Raw genomic sequence first — 18,527 nt, forward strand, 5'->3', positions numbered from 1 at the left:
AAAATCTAGAATTTTTATGATATTATCCTACACTACACAGGGAATAATCTGGATTTTTTTCTTGCATAAAATAGATTCAAGCACTTTCAATGACCTGTATCTATGTATGTATATTTTCAAAAACTTCCCAGGGCCTTTAATTTTTTCCTTTAGATTCACAAACTTTCAAGGATTTCAAGGACTCGTGGGAACCCATAAGCTCAGGTAAAATTGTTTACAGCAAGATAATATTCTAGATCTATAGAAAATAAATCTAAAATCTATTAAAAAATAACAATCTCTATAAATTATAATAATAAACGTACAATGTTTCAAAAAAGTTGTTTAAAAATACGGATGGGTCAAATAAGACATTTTCTAGATTCATTTCTAAAGTTTGTCCATATTTTACCCAACTGTGGCATGGCACTACGTCATATCAAACAACTCAAAGCGTATACAAATGAACATTACAGCAGACCTCTCTAAAAATGTAAAAGAAAACCTTACCAGGTAATCACAAAAGCCTGGAACAATTATGCAAAAAGCAAAAAATGTAGTTCTGTTCTCAAGCAGTATCGAGCAGAGTGGATTATTGAGTCCTTGACAAAAGTATAAAATTGCCTTTTTCAGCTGGTTAAAATGGTTTACAATGTTTAAAGTCCAAATGAAAGTGCTGGAACTCCTTGAATCCAACAAGCGTCTGTTATGTCACATTGCAATATAATGCCATATACCAATTTTAGCAACCTTTCCACTTTAAGTGCATGTAAACACATAATTTTACACTTACTGGTCCTCCCTGAAGTAGGTGAAGCCCACAAACGGTAGCTGATTTCCTGCAAAGGCACGTGGAGGAGGGAAGGTCTCGATGCCTAATGGATCATCCTTTATATCATCATCAAAGTTACTGGTGTCAATATCGCTGCTCAGCTCTGGCACCACTGGAGCCATGGCTGCGAGAGAGAGAGAGAGAGAGAGAGAGAGAGAGAGAGAGAGAGAGAGAGAGAGACTATGAAAGGCTCAGTGTGGGTAGCATACAAAGCAAACACTGTCCTGAGAGTAGGAGTGGCGTGTGTTTCTTGCCAAGCTGGCCATTGCTCACTCACTTCCAACTATGCACACTTTTTGGACGATCACTTACACCTCAAAAACACACTCTTGCTGTAGAGGGCATGCATTCTAAGAAAACATGTGTCAGACATTTAAAGGGGACTGGTTGCATTTAAAGCTATAGATACCTCCACACCTTTAAGTTTTTCAAGGAATTTAATAAAAATTAATTTCAGCAGTACTATACTATAATTGATGTTACTATAAAAAACGTATAATAAGGAAAAGTGGTAACACTTTACGATGAGGTTGTATTTGATAAGTTAGGGGTAACGTACAGCCAGCTGGTAGTTATAACAGAATAAATCCCAAAAGTGTGATCTGGACCCCAACGAGGAAGGGTCTTGTACCACCCTAAATTAAGGACCGTATAGTCATTCCACTTATAACATGGCTATGTGTCACATGAGTAAACATACAGTAGGTACACAAACTATTGATGTTATTAGCTTGCATTTGGACAAACATCCATTTGGTTGAATCATTTTTAAATAAAATCTCAAACATGTTGTTAGGCATATTTATATTCGATTTATTTGGAATTATTAAATTGCACCCGTCAAGATGACTCACAGTCCCCAGATGAGAGAAGTTGTATTTTTAGTTCGGCAGTTATTATCTGGGAATAAAAAACCTTGGAATGTCGCCACTGATCAGTCACAATCAAGCATTCCAGAGTGCCTTGTAAATAACATAAGTAAAGGCATTAGTTGACATGAAAATGCACTAACATGCATTTATTTATCTTTAATAAACCCTTAATAAAATATGGATATTTTTGCATTCACATTTTACATTTACGCATTTAGCAGACGAATTTATCCAAAGTGTCTTACAGTGCATTACAAAGTAGGTATATATTTTTATCAGTATGTGTATTCCCTGGGTTTTTGTGCTGCTAAAGCAATGCTTTATCAGTAAGCTATACAGAAACAGGGTAGTAACCTTTTTTAGTAAAAAACATGGTTATTGTTCAAATCTGATTTTAAAGATATTGTAGGAGTTTTATTGTTCATTGTTAGCACCAGTGTTGGGGGTAACGCATTACATAATAATATAACTTTTCTGAAATAACAAGTAAAGTAACGTATTACTTTATAAATGTACATATTAATATTCGAGTTACATTTTTTAAAAAGTAATGCGAGTTACGTTTCAGTTTAATTAATTCGATGTAATAAAACAATGTACTTCATTAAACTGAACGTATTAACGTAGATTTATGCACTTTATGTGTGAGCAGCTGAGCGGGAACAGTTTCAGGCAGAAAAGGAGATTTTTGCGATGGAAAATTTCTGAATACAGAACTTCTCAATCGTAAAAGCCACCTGCAAGGCCTGAAAGAGATCAAACCTCAGCCAAGTAAGAAAAGTAACACAAAAGTAACTTAAAAGTAATGTAAGTATTACTTTCCATGAAAAGTAACCAAGTAACGCAATTAGTTACTTTTTTGGGGAGTAACAAAGTGACACTTTGTAGTTTTTCAACCTTCATAATATATTTTCAAGACCCTTGTGATGGTACATCGACTTAAAATAGGTTGAATGACATGTCCAGCATAGCCTGACTGGGTCTGTATCGCTTTAACTTTAAAACTTGGGGTTTCGGGTAGTAACCCAAGCACAAAAAGAACTACAAAAATCTGCTTTACGGCATACGTCATTTCCTCCACTTCCTCAAATTCGAACGTGAGAGCACAACTATTTATTTTCCTGATGTTTTTGTCATGGCCGAAGCAGCAACTAAGAAAAAGAAACCCAAGGTTTTTTCGGAGGAGATCATAAAGAGAATACGGGAGAATGACAGAATAAAAGGAAGGATGAGGATCAATATTGGGCCAGCGTTGGCTCGCTGGCGTGAACTAAAGGAGGAGGAGGGGTTCCTGACCGATGCTGACTTGGCCGTCATACTTTTGGACTAATAAGTAATGTTATATTGCTTGCATATATAAGTCCTGTCTGGCACCCAAACACTATTTTTTTATGAGAATTTTACTGGAGGCTATTTGGAAAGTGTAGAGAGAGATTTATAAAACGGTTAGTTCCAATCCTTGATTCTGATTGGTCAATAGGTGTGCTTTATTCATGATAAAACACTGCTATGACCGCTTCACCCAACGGTTCTATTTAATATCACTGCGCCCTTAGCAACACCCTTAGCAACACATATACATATAATGAGACAAAGTCTGAGAACAGTTTGTTGTTTTAATTTGAGCTTTCATGTTGTTGTTCGCAGTCAGGGACTATTTTTTCTAGCGGACGGAATGCTTTTATTGATTTAACTTCATGAAAGTTGCACTAATTTTTCTTTTACTTTAATATTGTGTGGTAACCGTTTTATAAAAGCAATAAGGTACTCGAGGCAAGTGCTGTATCGTGAATAAGTAACGGCTGAAGGGGTTGCAGGCACTCCGCTTCCGCTTTACTTATTCACGATACAGCACAGCCTTTCGTACCTTATTGCTTACTTATATCACGTGACACTGAGGTGCCGTGGTAGCGTCATGGACCTTAGGCACGGGCGATCCGGGTTTGATTCCCCTTTAAGGCAATTTTATATAAACTTTAACAAAGCGACCACCGTTACAACTGGCTTGTAAACGTGAGCTACGCGATCTTTTGGCGTTTGAAAAAAATACAACCCATGAAATTATATTCATATGGCATGCTGGAAGACACACTTTGTGACCTAAAGAGTTGTCTTCTTTTCCTTTGCTGCGGCGCTTGTGGCCTCTAGGGGCGCTAGACGTGAAAAATACATGCCTAGCACCCCCTAGTGGCCAAAAAGTTCCGCAGTGTGCCTTCAATATTGTACTGCATTACTTTTAAAAGTAACTTTCCCCAACACTGGTTAACACACGTTAGCTAATCAATTAATATGAACAAATACAAACTAACTGTAACATGTTAAATAAAAATGTATTACTGCATTCCACTGTGGTACAGTCATCATATGGCAACATTTATATTTGCGAACAAATTTTTTGTTTTTTCTATACAGTTAGAAAGTGAAGGAAAATGATATGTTACCATATTGCAAAACCATATCATAAAGAGACTTGGGTGCATGTAATTGAGCAGTTTCTACTCAGTATCCCGAAATGCTCCTTGATAACACCACTAATGACAGGTCACTATGGCGGCAGAAAGCAGGATAGACAGTGAAAAGAGAGTATGTGAGCGACGGCACTGCTGGAGTGAGGGAGGATGAGAGGAGAATCTGTGGTTTTGTGGCTTTTCTGTCATTAGTAGCTGCATACGGGCCACATGCTGGTTCCACCCTCAGGGTAACAACCAGGAGGGCAATGCAGAAAAAATGTGATGAGAAATCGCAGATAGAACGATTGAGCAAAATATAACACAGGAAAAAAAGTTGTAAGTATTACTTTCCATGCAATTAGTTACTTTTTTGGGGAGTAACTTAAAGTGACACCGTTATGTACAGTAGTTGTCCATAAAGACTCCCTGTCCATAAACATGAACAGATATGAATGACCCAATTTGACTGAAAAGGAAATTACTTTGGCATAACCAATGCAAGACTTGAATGTTCTCGACAAATACTGCATGATTATATTGCACGTTACAAGTCATTTAATATTATTCAGTTATAAAAAAAGTGACATTCACAAGCCATGATCGCAGACCAGCCACACAATCACACTCTCAGACTTACCATCTCGTATGTTGTCGAAGGTCCACTGATCATTCTTGAAGAAGGGATGACACTTTATGTCCTCCACTCCATTCCGGCCAAGCCTCACATCCCTGAACATAGTAAAACACTGGTCAGCAAAACAAAAACACAACCGCTAAGTGGCGTGTGCATGCGAGTGAAACATCCAACAGCGAGTGGCTGATGGAAACGGCACGGCTGTGTTTAGGAAGAGCACAAACACACACACAGACAGAAAAAGATCAGAAAAACAGTTGTTCCCTCCCAATCCTAGCATCTGGATTCGAGGGGTGCAGCAGTTTGGGCTGCCACGTGTGGGACATTCCAGCCATCAGAATGCAATGGGAGGGGTGTTTGTCTGTGTGTTTTGCTCACATGAATTACAAACAGAAAGCCCCTCTTTATTTTTCTGCTTATGAACGCATGAATGTGTGCACATGTGAGATGAGAAAAGAGTTAAAGAAAGTTGAGTTTGCATGTTGCATTTAAAGAAATGAAAGGAATGAGAATGTCACCTGTCAGTCAGAAAAGCCCGGATGAGGTCTTCGGCATCCCTTGACATTTCGATGTCATCTGGGAAGGTTAATCTGTTTTTATGATCCATGATCTTTCCATATGTGCCAACCAGGGACTCGGCATAAAATGGTGTGTCACCTGTCAACATTTACAAAAAAAATCTAGTGGATGGAGAAAAACAGTAAGAGGACAAACAAAAGTACGGTATTACTTACCAACTAGCAGCTCATAGATGAAAACGCCTACAGACCACCAGTCACACTCACGACCATAGTAACCGGTGCCTCCTTGTGACATCAAAACTTCAGGTGAAATGTAATCAGGAGTCCCAACAGCGGTGTCACAGCGGACCATACCAGACTTAAACAAACATACAGATAGATAAACATACATAAATATTTATGCGTACACAGGAAATGTCATTCATTGTTTATACAGTAACATAAACCACCATATGACCTAAACTGTACGTTAAAACATCTCCACTAGATGGCAGTGTTAACATAATTCTCAATGCATAAGAGTTTCTAACTATAACTTGTGCACTAGACGTACTTCACTGGTGATTGAGAAAATATTTATTTTGGGTACTGATGTATTGAGTGTGGTATGTGCAAAGTATGGCATATGAGTGTAGCATGTAATGTAGCATGGCATTGGCAATATAAGAAAATACTACAACGCATTTAAAAAAAAAAAAAATCGGAGGGGGTTATGGGCAATTGCATGTATGAATTGGATTCTCGCTTTACGAATCCGTACAGCTACTATACAGACAACTTTGCCTAACAATTTTCAAGATACTACAGTACACACTTTAAAAAGACAGTTCACCGAAAAATGAAATGTCTGTCATTATTTACTCACCCTCATGTTTTCCTAAACCTAAATGAGTTTCATTATTCTGTTGAATACAGATCTTTTGACAAAAAAATGGTAAGCAAACAGTTGACGGTACCCATTGACTTCTACGGTATTTGTTTTTCTTACTATGCATGGTACCAATTGTGTGATTACAATCATTTATCAAAATATCTTCTTTTGTGTTCTCAACAGATTAAGAACTTCATACAGTAAATGACAGATTTGTGTGAACATTCCTTTTTAATCGGACCCAAATAGAGATGTTGCCTCTCAAACAAATCGGTACACACCGAATCCATCTTCATGCATGTTCCAAAATCAGCAAGTTTGAGGTGTCCGTTGCGGTCTAGCAGCATGTTGTCTGGTTTGATGTCTCTGTGGATGAAGCCCAGAGAATGAATAGCGTCCAGAGCAAGCACTACTTCAGCAGTGTAAAATCGAGCCCACTCCTCTGGGATTTCATAGTTGCTGGTCAGAGTCACCAGATCTCCACCCGGCATGAACTCCATCACCAGATAGAGATACTTCTCATCTTGAAACGCACAGCACAGCTAAATGTGTGGGCAGAAAGAAAATGAGGTGAATATTTAAGTTTATAATTAGGGCTGGGTATTGGCAAGAGCCTCACGGTACGATACATTGCAATACTCTTTTTTTTTATCAAAAATGTTAACCAAAAAAATATATATATATTTCATTTTAAAGCCATTTTACTTTATTTTACTTTTATTTTAAAGCTGCAGGTGTTTTCAAATTTTCTGCCAGGACAGTGACAACTACAGCAGCGGCAGATGAGGTCATTTGATGCACACAAGAGTTTTTTTTTTTATCGATACTAAAGATTGAAATATTTATACACTATTGTGGGGGGGAAATTATCACGATAGTTATCTGTATCAAATTTTTTTTGCACAGCCCTATTTATAATGGACTACTATTGTCTAAATATCCAGAATTTTAAACAATGCACAATAAAACATTGCATCATCCACCTCAAGAACATCTGCAGTCATATTAGGAGGCAATCCTACCTGCACAATCCATGGACTCCTGGAGAATGCCATGATGTCACGCTCCTCCCAGAAGAAGGCGGAGTCAGAGCGTTTGACCATCTCAAACTTGCTGAGCTGTTTCATGGCGTACACCTGCTGAGACCCCTTGTGTCGTACCTACAACATCATAAACATTCATATAACAGGCATTATTGAAGTGCACCACATTTAGTTACATTTATCTTTCTATTAAATAATCATATAAAATAGTCATATATAAACAGGTGTATAATTGAACACAACTGTTCTGTAGCTTGGTGGCAATTTTAGAACGTTTGCAAATAAAAGTTTTTGTTTACATATTAAAGGAACACGCCCCCATTTTGGGAATTTAGCTTATTCACCGTATCCCCCAGAGTTAGATAAGTCCATACATACCTTTCTCATCTCCGTGCGTGCTGTAACTCTGTCTTTCGCAGTCCTTGCTAGCTTAGCTTAGCACAAAGACTGGAAGTGAATAGCTTCAGCTAGCATACTGCTCCCAATAAGTGACAAAATAACACGAACATTTTCCTATTTATGTGTTGTGGTTTGTATAGTCACACCGTGTACAAATAACAAGGTCATATGAGCGATCTTTTAACAGTATATATACTGGGAAGTATATTCTCAGAAGACGAAGCACTGATACTTGGGCGGAGTGATTTGCACAACTCTGATCGAACTCTCTACTCCTCACCAAGGGGCTTCTTGGGTGCTGCGAGCAAATCACTCCGCCCAAGTAGCAGTGCCGTGCTTTCTGAGAATATAGTTCCCAGTATGTATACTGTTAAAAGATCTGTGTCTCATATCACCTTGTTATTTGTACACGTTGTGACTATACAAACCACAACACATAAATAGGAAAATGTTCACGTTATTTTGTCACTTATTGGGAGCAGTTTGCAAGCTGGAGCCATTCACTTTCAGTCTTTGTGCTAAGCTAAGCTAGCGGGGGCTGCGCCAGACAGAGCAACAGCAGGCACGGAGATGAGAAAGGCATGCATGGACCCATCCAACTGTGGGGGACACGGTGAACAAGCCAAACTCCCAAAATTTGGGCGTGTTCCTTTAAATGTGTGTATAATGTGTATAATAATTATGTGTTTATATAAATGCACACACATGCATTTATAATATATTGAAGAATTATTTGGATGTATATAAACATTTGTATATTTACATATAATTTATATAATATATCAATATAAATATTTATTATATCAATATATATATTTTTTAATTAAACATACATGTATTTGTATTTATATATACATAATATCTGGTCGATGTACAGTGTATTATAATTATGTAAACAAAAACTTTTATTCTGCAAATGAATAGTCGTGACTAATCATTAGGCAGCCCTAGGCAATTCAAAACAAGTTTCTTACCAACAACTTTTAAATTTAAATGGGTAACAGTTTAAAAGCAGTGTAAAGCCATATAGATGAAAATTGTTATTTAAAGAGCCCCTATTTTCCGTTTCATGATTTTACATTTCTTTTGGTGCGTAAGTGTGTTAGTACATGTTAACGATCTGCAAAGAAACGAATCCCAAAGTCTGCGATGACGTGAGTTATCGTCTTTAACTTAAATCTCTTTTCATAGACTACAAAAAACGCAAGGATTGTAGGTAACAGTTTACTTCTGCACCCAGCTGACATGGACATGATGAATATTATCATAATTCGGCCCGCTTCTGACTCACAGCCTGTAAGTAGTCTATGTTTTCCTAATTAAAGTTACTGACTATTCAAACACGAGTTTTGTGAAGTGCAGAGTAGACCTTGTCAGTTGTCGTTTCTACAGTCACAAATAGTTTAATGTTTTAGTGTCCTTACCTTACCAATCTGTTACGTTCTGCAAAGTCAATCGATCAGCTTGGTCATTTTCTGGATCAGATTCGGCTCGAATTGATAAGGTAGTAAAGACGATTTTACCTCCTGTTTGGAGCTGATCTTCCCAATATGGTAAGGAGCGCCACATTTCCGGCACTCGTTTGAGGTTTTTGGCCAATCACAACGCACTGCATAGCTGGCCAATCAGAGCACGCAGCCCTTTTCAGAACGATGAGCTTTGTACAAATCGATGCGTATTAGAACGGCGAGGCATAGAGGAGCAACAATGTACGAAATTCTTTAACTATAAACCACGCAAACACATTGTATTACACCATATACACAAAATGATTTTCTTTTTAGCAACGTTAAAATGCTAAGGGGCTCTTTAATGAACATTGACTTTACACAAACATAAAAGCTTACTTTTTACTTTAGTTCTTAATAAAATAAGTTTACTTGTCTTTTTAGGTATGTAGATGTTTTTTTTAAATAGCCTCAAAGCCTTTGGACAAACATGAGGAAACAGTCTTTGTAAGGGACTTATAATAAAGTCAGCAGCTGATGGGTACAGTATGTAAAAATGCAAATACTAACTGAATTTGCAATCTCATTTGAATTTTTACCGCAATATGCTTTCACAGCATTCAACCTGTTTTTGCACTCATCAGTTCTGTATATGCGAACTCAACACCCCTTTCATATTAGACAAAAATATCTTTTAGATAAAGTTTTTTGAATAATTCATTGTGTAAGTAACAGTTAACACTTCCTGTAGCCAAATAAAACAATGGCGTCTGTATATAATCCAAAACGCTGTGCTCTCTGCATTTCCTGGTAAGTAAGAGCAGTCAGGACAAGTGTGTACAAGCCTTACAAGCATTAACACACAGACAAAAGGCTTCACCTGAGGACAAACAGATAACAGACTTACACGCATACTCCTCCAGGCACATACTCACCAGCTGAACGGCACCAAAAGCTCCTCGACCGATCAGCTTTACTCTTTCAAAATCATCCAGTCTCACCTGAAGTTCTCTGAGGCGGCCGACGGCCTTTTCATCTACAGATACATGCAAATATTACACAAATGCATGATAAACAACAAACATTTAATAATATTATATCAATGTGAATTAATCCTGTGTATGTGTGTGTGCGTGCATGCATGTGTGTATATATAAGTATGCATGTATGTATGTGTGTGTGTATATACATACATACACACACACAATGGTGTGAAAAAAGTGTTGACCCACTTCCTGATTTTTTTTATGTTTGTCGCACTTTAATGTTTCAGATCATCAAACAAATATAAATATCAAATCAAAAAATAACACAAGTAAACCAATATGCAGTTTTTATATATACAGCTTCTGCTGTTTAGCAGCATAGAACAGGTTGATAAGAGTTCACGCTAGGATCCCTGGCCACCTGTTGAAGAAAAGCTTAAAGTCGAACCATTTTCCTATACGTGGGTTAAACTCAATTCCCATCATGTAATTGTAGAAGACGTTGCCTGTGAATTTACAGTCCTCTGGATTGGTGGGAAACAGATAAGCTTTGATGAAAGCGAAAGTGGACACGATGTAGCCGAGGATGTTGGTGCACCACAATAAAGGGATCCAGTTGTCGATGATGGTTGGAGAAAACATTCAGAAACAAATGAGAAAGAAAGTAATTGAGATCTATCAGTCTGGAAAAGGTTATAAAGCCATTTCTAAAGCTTTGGGACTACAACGGACCACATTGAGAGCCGTTATCCACAAATGGCGAAAACATGGAACAGTGGTGAACCTTCCCAGGAGTGGCCAGCCGACCAAAATTACCCCAGGAGCGTAGCAACGACTTATCCAAAAGGGTCACAAAAGACCCCACAACAACATCCAAAGAAGTGCAGGCCTCACTTGCCTCAGGTAAGGTCAGTGTTCATGACTCCAACATAAGAAAGAGACTGTGCAAAAATGGCCTGCATGGAAGAGTTCCAAGACGAAAACCGCTGCTGAGCAAAAAGAACAAAGACCCATCCCAGTTTTGCCAGAAAACATCTTGATAATCCCCAAGACTTTGGGGAAAATACTCTGTGGACTGACAAGACAAATGTTGAACTTTTTGGAAGGTGTGTCTCCCATTACGTCTGGCATTTCAGAAAAAGAACATCATACCAACAGTAAAATATGGTGGTAGTATCGTAATGGTCTGGGGCTGTTTTGCTGCTTCCGGACCTGGAAGACTTGCTGTGATTAATGGAATCATGAATACTGCTGTCTACCAAAAATCCTGAAGGACAATGTTCTTGACCTCAAGCTTAAGCGAACTTGGGTTATGCAGCAGGACAATGATCCAAAACACACCAGCAAGTCCACCACTGAATGGCTGAAGAAAAACAAAATGAAGACTTGGACTAGTCAAACTCCTGACCTCAATCCTTTTGAGATGCTGTGGCATGACCTTAAAAAGGCCAGAATTACAACAATTTTGCAAAGGTGAGTTGGCCAAAATTCCTCCACAGCGCTGTAACAGACTCATTGCAAGTGTAACGCAAATGCTTCATTGTAGTGGTTGTGGCCCAACCAGTTATTCAGTTTAAAGGGCAAGCACTTTTTTTACACAGGGCCGTGTGTGTTTGGATTTTGTTTTCCCTTCATAATAAAAACCTTTCTTTTAAAAAAAACTGCATGTTGTGTTTATATGTGTTATCTTTTATTAATATTGAAATTTGTTTGATCTAAAACAACATTAAGGTGTGATAAACATGAAAATCAAATCAGGAAGGGGGCCAACACCTTTTCACATATACAGTATCACACACAGTATGCAAAGTAACACTTCTTTTTTACACTCACATCTGTTGAGGAAGGCATCAATGTTTTTGTTCTTTCTTAGCGCAGGATGATTCAGATCAAGAGCGAGAGCAGTTATTGAGTCCAGGAAAAAAATAATCACATTAACAATATATAGTGTGAACTCATATTTGGCCTGCAGAAATGGATTTATTTTTAAAGGTGCAGTGTGTAATTTTTTAAAGGATCTCTTGACACAAATGCAAAATAATATTCAAAGGTGTTTATTACCTTAGAATGAGACTTTTTTATCTACATACACCGAGGGTCCCCTTACATGGAAGTCACCATTTTGGGCCACCATGTTTCTACAAAAGCCCTTAACAGACAACATTTTTTTATCAAGTTGTCTCCGACGATGACATGCTTGTCCAGTGGCGGCTACCGTAGCCTCTCTATGTGTTTCAAAAGTGAGGGGTGAGCAGTAAACTGAGCCGTTGGTTGCAATTCGCAACCTCACCACTAGATGCCGCTAAAATTTACACACTGCACCTTTAAGTATTTTGGTCTTGTTTTCCAGTAAATTTCCTAAATTAAAGGAGCTGTGTTTAGACTTTAATGTCATCTAATGATGAGATTGTGAATTTTGAAACGCATAGAAAATCTACGGTAGACGCCACAAGAAAAACATTCATTATACACCACTGAAAATTTTGTTATGATTATTATAATGCATTTCTGTCAAGAGATCCTCCTAAAAGTAACACAGTGCACTTTTAAGATACATTTACTTGTGAAGCAAAAGATAAAAAATTGGGTGAGTTTATGCTTAAAACAATAAACAATCTGCTATAAGGGTTGGAAAAATAAACTTGAATTAAGTACTTAATAAAGAAGTAAAACTTAATTCAAGTTTAGTTTTCTTATCCCATTGGCAGATTTTTTGTTTTAAGCACAAACTGTTTTGGTCAGAAAACAAGACTTATTATCTTAAGTCAATTGCTTCTCAACCTGGGCGGTATATCGAGTTTTGTTTTTCCCAGCAGGATATGGGATAAGAGACAATACCATTTATATCGGTATGGTCTGATATGACTCCTCCTTTTTTGCAACAAAAGCTTGCCTCAAATGCACACTGAGGTCAGATGTAACCTTGTTTTCATCAGGTCAGATGTAACCTTGTTTTTATTTTCATCATATGATGATTTAATAAAAGTGATTGTTAGATCTCACACAAGGCTTTGACTTTCATGTAAACATTTATTTCACTTTGTAGGAAATACAGAGATCGTCATTCAAAAATTCACAAAATATGACTTTTGGACTGTTTCGCCCAGCTCTATTCTTAAGTAAATTGATCTCGATTTTAAAAAAAATTATATTTTGACTTGAAAACAAAACAAAATTCTTATAAATCTTATAAAATAATAAATCCTTTTCATTTTGTAGTGTGATAGCTGTAGCTATGAAACACAGTCTTAAAGGATTAGTCCATTTTCTTAAAAAAACTCCAGATAATTTACTCACCACCATGTCATCCAAAATGTTGATGTCTTTCTTTGTTCATTGGAGTAGAAATTATGTTTTTTAAGGAAAAACTCCAGGATTTTTCTCATTTTAATGGACTTTAACGGACCCCAACACTTAACAGTTTTAATGCAGTTTAAAATTGCAGTTTCAAAGGACTCTCAAATGAGGCATAAGGATCTTATCTAGCAAAACAATTGTCATTTTTGGCAAGAAAAATAAAAATATGCACTTTTAAACCACAACTTCCCGTCTTCCTCCGGTTCTGTGACACGCCGCTAGCGCGACCTCACGTAATTGCGTCATCACCTCAAGAAGTCACGGAAGCGTTGGGGTCCATTAAAGTCCATTAAAATGAGAAAAAATCCTGGAATGCTTTCCTCAAAAAACATAATTTCTTCTCGACTGAACAAAGAAAGACATCAACATTTTGGATGACATGGTGGTGAGTAAATTATTTTTTTAAATAGACTAATCCTTTAAGAGATTTAGTGACTCTATTTAATGCCAGAACTAAAGCTCTCTCTGACAGACTGTTCTGTTGTATCTTTGTAACATTGGATATAAACCAATGGTGAGATTTATGAATGGACTAAGGACTGTATAGTTCTTATAGAGGTTGTCTCTTGTCATTCAAGAGTATTAACTTGAATGTGAACTGAATTCCTATTAATACCTGTGGGATGTAGGTGCTAAAATGAAACTAGATGGTCATGGAAAGTCTATACATACCCACTGTGTTACAAATAGTGACGCTGCAAAGCTAATAATACATCAAAACCAGCAGCTGCTGCACACATAGCGTACAGCCTGAGCCCTTCCTTCTAACATTACCCACCCAGACACTTCCCTTTACCCATGCACACAACGTCAGTTTAAACTTAGTGACACTACATAAAACATTAACAGGGGTGTTTTGCTCCAGCCATATAAGACAGAAACAACTAGATAACTAATCCCGTAAGCAAGTTGACAAAACTTGTACACTAGAAAATAATAATGGGGGTGGGATATACTTTCCCAGAGAGCATCTGATTGGATCAAAATCTGTGTTGTGCACAACAATGAGTCAGTAGTATTTTTGGTCCTGTCGTAGTCCCAAAGGGCACCCTAAACACACATGGTCTTCCTAGAAGTCCGCACTTTCATGACGTAACTCTGCTCGGATGTCAGGGAAAAGCCTGCTGTGAAGTTTGGAAACGTGTGCATAAAGGGCAAATATTGACAGACAGGGGGGCGCCCATGAGCACCCTTTTGAAACCTAAAAAATGACAAATGGGACACCCTACGGTTTTGTGGACATAAACACACAGCTGTGAAATGCAGCATTTGGGAAAGGGCCTTAGTGTGCCTGTAGTTATAAAAACTAAGAAAACGTATAGCATGAATGCACTGCAAGTCGCTTTGAATGCGTAATGTGAATGATCCCTGTAAAATAATTTTTATTTTTTATTTTATGGGTTTGTGTGATGGACTGAACACTGTTGCTGTGAACTCTACTACTGATTAAAATACATCAAGTTAGGATATCTACATTTACATTCATGCTTTTTGCATGTTTTATCCAAAGCGTCGTACTTTTAATTTGTACATTTTTGTTTATCAGAATGTGGTTTTCCCTGAGGTTCGAACCCATGACCTTTGTGTTGCTAACTCAATGCTTTACCAATACAGTTACTGCAGCTTGTCAACATAAATAAAAAAATTAGAAGTGTGAGAATGATTCCCCAATGAAGAAAACAAAACAAAAATCAGACGTAATTGCTGCAGACATAACACACAAAGTGTTATTCTGTAACTCATATCTGTTTGTCCCGTTCATTGTTTCTCTCTATCATGTGCACACAAAAACACACGCATACAATCAACAATGACAGAATCCTGTTTTTCTTGTGCAGACGACAATATGGTTTACTTTTCGTAGGAAGTATTGAGTGAGTACTTTGTGGACTGGAGCCAGCTATCTCTCTTCTGAATTGCAGGATGTGAACTAAGCTTCCTGTATAGCATATCCCTGGATAACATGAGAGAGGACAATATGATTCTGTATTCAATAAGTCATGAGACTCAATATGAAAGTGTCCATGATGCAAATGTTACACTGGGAACAAAGGAGTTGAGTTATATCATTAATACTACACTAAAACACTTCACCCAATTATGAAAATTCTGTCATCATTTATTCACTCTCATGTTGCTACAAACCTCTATAAATTTCCTTGTTCTGATGACCACAAGGGAAGATATTTTGAGGTATATTTGAAACCAAACTGATCATGAGCCCCTATGACTACCATGATACTATGGAAGTGAATGTGGCTCATGATAGGATTGGTTACAAACATTCCTCAAAATATCTTCCTTTGTGGTAATCAGAACAAATAACTTATACAGTTTTGTAACAACATGAATGATGACGACAATTTTCATTTTGGGTGAACTATCCCTTTAAGAACATCAATGATTGATGACAGTCAATATAAGAAAAGATGTAATCCACTGGATTAAGGAGGAATGAACCACAGGCGTCGTTCGACAAAGTTACTATGCTGACTTGGTATGCATGGCTAAGCAGTTGAAGTGGTGAATGGATGTTTCTATGTAAACGTGCAGGGGTGATTCTTGCGAAATTAGACTTATGAGGTGTCATGAAACATTTTCATAAAAAAAGTAAATGCAAAGTAAGAGTATCAAAATAAGCAGCATACAGTTACAAACATCTCTTCATGTACTATTTTTCACTTGATTTCAAATGACATACAAACCAATTTTGTTGTTTTTTCCAGATTTAAGGGGAAAATGTTCATTACCGCAATGTGTCCATGACTGGATTTTGGTTCTTTGACATGGAAATATTTATAATTAAAATATCTAAAAAAATAAAAAGCTTCAGTGCATGTTATACTATAAATATTTACAGTAAAGAAACATGTGGTATTTGGTGATCATTGGTAAAAGTAGAGACAATAACAAGGAATATAAATGTGTCCAAGACCAATTTTCTCATCCTCCGCAACAATTTTCAATCATTGTTTAAGCCCTCAAGGAACTAACATTTTCAAAAAAAAAAAATGTTGGAAGGGACATATATGACTGTGACACTCAAGATGGTAAGCAGTTCTTATTTTTTCTCTCCAGATAAAAGTTAAAATTTTGTTTGTCATAGTACCTAGACAACATTTTAGTTCTCATTACCGAAACATGACTTTGTAAATGCATATATTCAATGTAATATGTTGCGGTAATGATAATTTTTTATCATGATGATAATCTAAAAAATTTAAATAATTCTATAGGAAATATTTTTTAAATCCTCTAAAAAATAATGGTTATAGTAAGTTCAGACGTTAATCTTATATGTGCTTTTTAAAAAAATCTGAAGCTGGACACCTTCTAAATCTGGATTTCACGAGAATCACCCGCAGGGATTAAGTCAGGGCTTTCCATGGGCCATAAAACAGAAAACTTTTATCCAAAGCAACTTACAGTGCATTAAAAGCTATACATTTTTGAGCAACAGTACAACATTTTAATTTTATGGGGTATTTACATTTTTATTAGTGGTCTTCCTATCTGCTCAGGAATATCACACCAAAACACAAACACGATGTGGTGTATAGTGCCTACATTTTAAGGTAAAAAAACTGAAGGCAGCTAGTTAAAATCTCACCAATAAAAAACAAAAACTATTAACAGTCCACACTGTGTCCTCAAGTAAGGCACATACTGTACTGTAGTAGGCTGTTTCAGGTACACTGTCCCTTTAAAAAAAACATAAAATGAAAATTATCCCATAATTTACACACTCTCAAGCCATCACAAGTGTGTACAACTTATTTTTTCTTGTGATGCATATGAAAGCTAGTCACAAGATCCAAAAACAAATGAGATTCAACATTGATTTATATAATTTGTATGTTTATAATAATATGCAGCATATTAAAGGCGGAGTCCACGATGTTTGAAAAACGGTTTGGAAAAGAAGACGGACCGACTACCAAAACACACTTATAGCCAATCAAATCAAATCAAATGCCGGGTTGCGTATGTGTGGGGCGGGTCTATCAACAGAAGGTCCAGATTCTATTGGGGTAGGGGCGTGTTTGTTTAGGTGATTTCAAATATCAACACTGGCTTTCAAACATCATGGACTCCGCCTTTAATTAATCATTAAGTAAGACACAAAATATTAATTGTTTTCTTTTACAAATGAATTGTTTCATTTCAGAAGACATATTTGAACCATTTGAATTCCTTAATGATGGATGCATGTGCTTTTGGAAAAGCTTGGAAGAGTCAGGATATAATTTGAAATAATACCAGACTGCATTCACCTGAAGAAAGAAAGTCATATACATCTTGGATAGCATGAGGTTGAGTTTATAAATTATAACTGGAATTTCATTTTACCCCAACCAGTTTCATTTAATGAGTGCACTTTAAATAGCTTTGGATACTAATTAATAATAGGCAAACAATTTGGGCCTATTTTAAGAACCCTGCTTTGAGAATAAACAACCAAAGAATTCGGGGAGTGGCAACTTTCACTAAAATATGCAAGTGCCTTTCTGGAATGAGGGGGTTTTTACAGAGGGGGATGCTGGGAAATAAGGTAAGTGACTTCACTCCTCGATGTCGTTTTCACCCTGAAGGTCTTGCTTGGCAGGTCCTCACGTTCCACCCCTAACCAATCAGAATGAATGATCTAAATACCTTCAGTATTTTGTAAGACACTTATTGCCATCTAATGGGGTGTACTTATGACGAGTGAAGCCTGAGGCTTCAGGCGTGGATAAAATACAAGTGTACAGACATATAGCATGCTGTATTTTTGGCAACAGGTTAATAAAAATACAACCCCATACTGTGGAGGAGGGTGTGTTCACAAAACAATGAGAGAAGATAAGACAGAGATCTCATAATCTTCCGGAACAAACATCCACTTATTTGTTTAAACCCTCAACAAGTAATGTGCATGGATTTGTGTTGTAAAGCCTGTTTGTGTATACATACCTGTGTGTATGCGTGTAAACTGAGATTATTAATAAAACATAAATCTCCATCTTAATAAGAAATACAAAAAACGTGACACCACTTAATGACCATACATGTAATATGAAATGTATTAATGTTTAGTAGTGCTACAAGAGGTAAACATGCTGTAGGCCTACTTGTAATGTGATAAACAATTTCAT

General features: G+C 36.9%; 1 protein-coding gene across 5 annotated transcripts in view; it reads right to left on the reverse strand.

The window, feature by feature from the left end:
• The window catches only part of rock2b (rho-associated, coiled-coil containing protein kinase 2b), a 45,706-nt gene that overhangs the window by 26,002 nt on the left and 1,177 nt on the right, over positions 1–18,527 (reverse strand). For all 5 annotated transcript variants that reach the window (XM_073856155.1, XM_073856154.1, XM_073856156.1 and 2 more), the window contains exons 2-9: positions 11,869–11,949; positions 9,985–10,085; positions 7,182–7,319; positions 6,441–6,701; positions 5,502–5,646; positions 5,286–5,424; positions 4,771–4,862; positions 773–935 (exon numbers count right to left, since the gene is read on the reverse strand). In XM_073856155.1, the coding sequence (XP_073712256.1) occupies positions 773–935; positions 4,771–4,862; positions 5,286–5,424; positions 5,502–5,646; positions 6,441–6,701; positions 7,182–7,319; positions 9,985–10,085; positions 11,869–11,949 (1,120 nt within the window). The remainder of the gene's footprint in view (positions 1–772; positions 936–4,770; positions 4,863–5,285; positions 5,425–5,501; positions 5,647–6,440; positions 6,702–7,181; positions 7,320–9,984; positions 10,086–11,868; positions 11,950–18,527) is intronic.

This window comes from Misgurnus anguillicaudatus, chromosome 18, assembly GCF_027580225.2.
Source record: "Misgurnus anguillicaudatus chromosome 18, ASM2758022v2, whole genome shotgun sequence".
NCBI classification, from domain to species: Eukaryota; Metazoa; Chordata; class Actinopteri; order Cypriniformes; family Cobitidae; genus Misgurnus; species Misgurnus anguillicaudatus.